Source organism: Prinia subflava, chromosome 6 (genome assembly GCF_021018805.1).
Source record: "Prinia subflava isolate CZ2003 ecotype Zambia chromosome 6, Cam_Psub_1.2, whole genome shotgun sequence".
Classification (NCBI taxonomy): Eukaryota; Metazoa; Chordata; class Aves; order Passeriformes; family Cisticolidae; genus Prinia; species Prinia subflava.
Genome location: NC_086252.1, coordinates 12704290 through 12710224, shown reverse-complemented (window position 1 = coordinate 12710224; position 5935 = coordinate 12704290). Strand labels below are relative to the sequence as shown.

General features: G+C 44.4%; 1 protein-coding gene across 1 annotated transcript; it reads left to right on the top strand.

The window, feature by feature from the left end:
* The first annotated feature begins 1879 nt into the window (after window positions 1-1879).
* On the top strand, window positions 1880-5238 carry LOC134551883 (transient receptor potential cation channel subfamily M member 8-like). Its single transcript, XM_063399867.1, has 3 exons — window positions 1880-2453; window positions 3563-3636; window positions 5076-5238. Exons 1-3 carry the CDS (start codon window positions 2355-2357, stop codon window positions 5236-5238), a joined length of 336 nt encoding a protein of 111 aa, XP_063255937.1. The 5' UTR covers window positions 1880-2354.
* The last annotated feature ends 697 nt before the right edge of the window (window positions 5239-5935 follow it).

The window sequence follows — 5935 nt, the reverse complement described above, 5'->3', positions numbered from 1 at the left end:
ACCAAGGACCCCATGCCAGTCTCACCAGAAGCCCAACCCTGCATACAAGGGCAGTCTGACATCCACATTCCCTCTGTGACTCATAGGATTGGACAAGTCAGGCTTTTGCAGACAACAAAATGATAAAAATCATATTGCTTGGGGGAGTGCCAAGCTATTATTTCACCCAATTGGAGTCTTGAACTGCTGAAAGTTAAAAGGATTTCCTCTGGAAAGAGAACATTCCCCAGCCAGAAAGTCTCCAGAAAGGTACAGGCGCAATAACTCCTGGCATTTGGTGTTAGGAAACAAGTGTCTAGACAAAGCCGCCTTCTTTTGATTTGTTTTTGATAACATTTTTAAAAGATGCTACAGTACAGATCCTAGGATCTGAATTTCTATTTTTACACTCTAGATACCTGTGACAGCTTCACACGTCCAGAACATGCTGGAAATTATTTCCACATCTTTGGTTGTTTTATTTAACCACTACAGTCTAGAAGTACTGTACCCCCTGGGGTTCTAATGGATGGATATCACTATTTGCATGGATGGCTGTCAGGCAGGAACAAAAGCTGCCTGCACCAATCCTGCAGCTGAAACTGCCTCCTGGGGAGACCATGAGTGGGTTTGGCCCCGTGTCAGTCCTGCTGGAGAAGCCTCAGCTGATGTGAGGAGCACAAGGGGCTCTTGCACAGGGGTCTCACAGGAAAGCGCCCGACACTGGTGCAAAGGTTCAAACAGCCCCTCGTGCACTGCATGTGGCACACCTGGGTCTGGGCACAGGAGCTCTCCGTTGGCATTCCTCACCCTAACTGGCACCTCATTTACCATACCTACTTGCTGTGAACTGAGCAAAACCATGGAGAATTGTACTAAGGGGAAGGTTTTTACCTTGTCCTGCTGCTCCCAGGTGGGCACAGGCAGGCTGCCCATGGGGAGGAAGCAGCTTCCCCTGCCAGAGCACTGCCCATGATTGCTTCAGCATGTTGCAATACATTGATTGAGCAACTGGCAATTAGATTGCATTTATCTCTGTCTGCAGTGTTATGGTGTTATATTCACAGCTCTCTAAACAGGAGCCTGCCTCCCATCCACACTAATTTCCATTTTGTGTAGCCTTCCTAGTCCTGCAGCAGAGAGCAGCACTAAAGACTGAGCTCACATTTTGGTGTTGCCCCCCACTCAATCAGTGCCACACCAGTTTTTAAAAAGTAATTTTTAAAAGTGCTTCTACATTGCTACAAATGCAACTTTATTGCCACCCTGAAAAAGGAAATGCTTTGTGTTTTGGCACAGTGAGCTTTAGTTCCTTTTCAAGAAGAGGGAATTTAGTGTAGCTGCCCTGAGACTGGCTGTAGCTTTATCAAGAGGTTTCACTATGGACTTAGACAACCTCGCTCACAGCCATTGTGCTGTCAAACAGGTTTCCTTCCTCTTCTTCCCAACACTTCTACATCACATCCTATTTAGAGCTCTTACAGTGCTTCATAAATAATGCGATAATGAGAGCCCTGTACACTTGTGGGATTTGGGAGGCATTATCTCAGATTTTAAGAGGTGGAATATAAAGATCAGTGGGCCGTTCCTGGCTGGCACAGGACTTGTGGCCATCTCCAGGCACCGGCTGAAGCTTTTCTTTCAGGAAAAGGCCTTTTCCAGTATTATTTGCAGAGTAGCATGAAGGAAATTGACATATTTGAATTAGAATCAATATGATTTTGTTCTGTGCTTTGCTGCAAGTGCAGTCATGCTCCTTGAGAGACAGTGACTTCAACACAGGGATCTGCTTTAGAGGGCAATTTAAATGTGTTTGCTTCTACAGGTCACTTCCTAACTTTTGGATCCAATATCCTTTAAATCCACTTGCTCTTCAGTTTGCACGTGTCCTTGTTCCAGGAGTGGGGTCAGTGGTGGATGCTGCTCCTGGGGTCCTGCTGGGCCAATGGTTTTAACACTGCAGTTTTTCCTCTGTGCCTGAGATGTTTCTTCTTAATAGCCTCTTTAATTTGTAGATACATTGGATTAAGGACTCTTGATGTATATGAGCCACGTCCTGAGCTTGCTCATCAGAGACAAAGGAGTTAAAATACGGGAATTAATTGAATGGGATGGAGTATAAGGTATGTTCCTTTCTCAAAAGACGTTGACTTGGAGATCTTGTGGAGGGGGGAAGATTAAAGAAAGCCTCTTTGTGGTATAAAATAACAAATTCTTTTTCTGAATTTTTGTTCTACATTTTAGGAATAATACCCTTCCTAATTCTTTATGCTGAATTCAAATAACCTCTTCCTTGCCTTGCTAGAGTGCAAAGTGCCCTTGCTGTTGTCTAGTGCTCCTCCATCTTCCCCTCTACAACGCTTTTCCAGGTTTCCATGGGCAGCATGAGACACCGAAGAAGTGGCAACTTTGAGAGTTCCAGACTCTTCTATTCCAGCATGTCTCGCAGCATAGACGTGGCCTGCAGCGATGCTGTGAGTACCTGGTACATGCTGGTGTCTCGGGAGGGGGCCACAGTGGTGGTGAATTTGGGCAAGTCAAGAGCAAGTTGATGGATTTGTCACTTTCCCCTTTATGGAGAGATTTTCCTAACCAGTGAGCTTCAAGCACGGTGAAATTCTTAAGGGTGTATTGTGTTCCGTTTGAACCCTGTAGCTCTTTACTGTGCTTTCTTCATCACTTCTGGTTTTAAACCCTTTTCCACGTTGTAGAAAGAGACAAATTTGTATGTATAAAGACCCCAAGCTCTTCTTGAAGCTCTGTGGCCAAGGCAGCCAACATATATTTATGCTAAACATCCTTTTATGCCTGAAGGATTCGCTGATTCCAGCAACTGTGTGGCAGATTGTCTGCTCCTGATGGGTTTGCAGAAGGCCTTAATGGCCGATTCTTAGGACTTCAGCAAGTTCTTCCCTGTCCTTTTATTTTTTTGATCTTGCACGGTTGTGACTTTTACAGGTCAAAGGCATTCCCTTCCATTTTCCTTGTTTTGGATGTAATGCTTGCAATGTTTTTTCTGCTTGGGATAACTTGTACTGCTGTTTAACCACAAGTGTTGTGTCAAACGGGTAAACTAAACTATGGCTGCATGTCTTTCCTTTATGTCCCAAGTGAAATCTTGCCCTGCAAATCTAAGATGTACTTAAAAGCAAACAGAACACCCCCAACACTTTGTCAGCAAGTGAGAATTTCTCTTTGCTTTCTTAGCTTGCAGAGGCAGAGATTAGGGATGAATTTGCATTCCCCGAGTGTGAAAGCTTCTCCAGGGAGTTTCAAGGTTAATAGGAGAGTTAATGGTTAAACAAGCTGGAGAGACTTCACGTTCCATTGAGCTCCCATAAAGGAGGACTTGAAGTTGTTCTGGAGTCCTGCTGGGCTCTTTGTGCGTTGAATTAAAACAGCCCCTGCCCTAAGAACCTTACTGTCTTCTCTTTTTTTAACCTGTATTTCTTTTTACCATTGCGAAGAATGTTTGCCATAGTGTTTTAAGCAGTATCTTTGTGTTCACTCTGACTGTGCTGTTACTAAGGTCTCTTCCATTTCATGAGTTATCAGAAATAAACTTTAAAAAATTATTTTCCAGGATTTGGCCAACTTCATCCAAGAAACCTTTAAGAAGAGAGAATGTGCCTTTTTTACAAAAGACACCAAGTCAATGTAAGGAGATACTTTTCTCTTGTTTTGCAAGAACAGGGGGCTGGTATGAGGGTATTTCTGTCTGCAAAGGCAGGGAGTAAGTGAAGTTCTGGGGTTTTTTGTTCGGACTCTGGATCTACCAGTGCAATTGCACCTCGGTCCCCTTGTTTGAGTTACTCCACAAATAACTTGATGCAAAACTAGGGATCTGATCTTCCAGCAGCTCCGTCACAGGGTTTAATATCAAATTCCCTATTCGAAGCATAACTGGGGCGATATATAGGTGCTTTGAAGGATGCAGCACTGGTATTGATGTATGACAAGGTATGTGTCAGAGTTTTGCATAATTTAAATTTTCCTTTTAAACCCAAATTACAAATTTCATGCACAAACCTCATGCAGGCACTAGGTTTTGCTTGGGCTGATGTTTTCTTAAGGCAGGATATTAAACTGGCTCCATTTTCAGGCACAGGTACCAGTGCAGTGCTAGTTCAAGGACCATGATGTTGCTTTATGGGTTTGGGGTTTGGTTTTTTTTTTGTCTCAGGAGAAAAGTGATCAAACTAATAGAGCTGCAGAAATCCTAATATTGAGCTCTGAGGGCTCTCTGACACCACTCTTCTCTCAAGCTGAGAGGAAAAATGCTTCAGAGAGAGGGAGGAAAATTAGTCTTATTTCAGAAAGTCTCACTTAGGGTCCTCCTCTGCCCCCAAAAATGGGATGTCCGGCGAGGCACCAACAAAGGATGGAGGAGCTGGTTCTCATCAGCTGCTCTTCCTGCAAGCCCTCCGGGAGAGGACTGCAGAACTTGTTGGGTTATTTTTGTCTAGGTATTTTTAAGATAAACTTTGCAAGGTACAGCAGAGTAGAAGACACCTTTCTAAAGGAGACAAGCAATTAATTACCCCTTCTCCATGTCCTCTGAGGAAGCAGGAATGTGGGCTATGGAGAGGACCTTTAAAATCAAGTCAGCCCAGCACCTCCACTAAAGCATGTCCTCAAATCCCACATCCATGTGATTCTGGAATACTTCTAGGGATGGTGACTCCACCATGGCCCTGGGCAGCCTGTACCAATGCCTGACAGCCCCTCCAATCAATTTTTTTTTCGTGAAATCCAATCTGAACCTCCCCTGACACAACTTGAGGCCTTTTCCTCTTGTACCGGGGAGAGGAGATGCAGTGAACTCGTCCTTTGTGGTTAAAAGCACAAAAAGGGAAGAAACCCCTCAGTACAGCCTGGTTGCTGAGCTGTGTTCCACTTCCCAGTGCTGGGCAGAAGTAAGTTATGGGGGAGAGGAAGCAAGATCAGGTGCTGCTCTGCTGTGTCAGGTGGCAAATCCCAGTAGGGTCCCACACACAACCGGTTCTGTAGCTGCACCTGCTGCTTTCCTTGCTGTCAGAGCTCAGTCTGTGTTTAGGATTCCTCAGGGTTCTCGTGTCTATTCACTCTCCTTCCAGGGCTAACTTCTGTAAATGTGGATACCCTGAAAATCAGCACATCGAGGGCACCCAGGTCAACACCACCGAAAAATGGAACTACAAGAAGCACACAAAGGAGCTTCCTACGGATGCCTTTGGGGACATTCAGTTTGAAAACTTGGGAGAAAAAAAGGAAAGGTAAGTGGAAATATTAAGGGTATTCTTGAGTCCCCTATTGAGTACCAGTGGGAGCTCCTCAAAAGCAGGGAAGGTGAAATGGATTTTATTCTAATGGCTGGAGATAGGCTACAAGGGACACAAGCTTCTTTCTCAAGCCCTGACAATAGGTAACAAAGGATAATTCCTTCAGTGCTACTTGTTGGTTAGGCTGGTGATGGGAGTGAAAAGAGATTTTCTCTTTCCAGGCATGGCAGGAGAAAGGGTGAATGAGGGTGGTACGCAAGGATTATTTTATACCCACGTGGAACAGCTTGTTCAGGCTTATAAACAGTTGAGTATTTCCCAGGGGTGGAGGGTTCTGGAGATAAGATTTCTGTGGAACTTCAAATTTTTATTCCATTTGTTGGGTTTTATTCCCTTGGATCTTTGCTTGGAGTAGGGACAGTGGAGGTGTGGGAAGAAGAAAATAGCTGCTGTTGCTGTTTCTGGTGATTTTTACTGATGCTTGTGAGGAGTCACATGTGTCTGAGCTCGTCTGCCTCCTCTAAATGGCTAATATTTAACACCAGCGCAGGTTGCTTGGGACAGTCAAAATAAATGAGGAAAATCAGAGCCTGCTACGCAAATTAATTTGGTTTGGTTCATGCAAAGTAGCAGAAATAAGAGGCATTTCAGTGGGAAATGAGACCGAAGGTTTCAAGTCACGGTTAAAGAGATCC

Excerpts from the sequence above, each read along its gene's own strand:
- LOC134551883 (XM_063399867.1), top strand. The coding sequence starts at position 2,355 with ATGGGCAGCATGAGACACCGAAGAAGTGGCAACTTTGAGAGTTCCAGA. Across the intron at positions 2,454-3,562 it reads ACGTGGCCTGCAGCGATGCT|GATTTGGCCAACTTCATCCA; the intron begins GTGAGTACCTGG and ends ATTATTTTCCAG. Across the intron at positions 3,637-5,075 it reads ACAAAAGACACCAAGTCAAT|GGCTAACTTCTGTAAATGTG; the intron begins GTAAGGAGATAC and ends CTCTCCTTCCAG.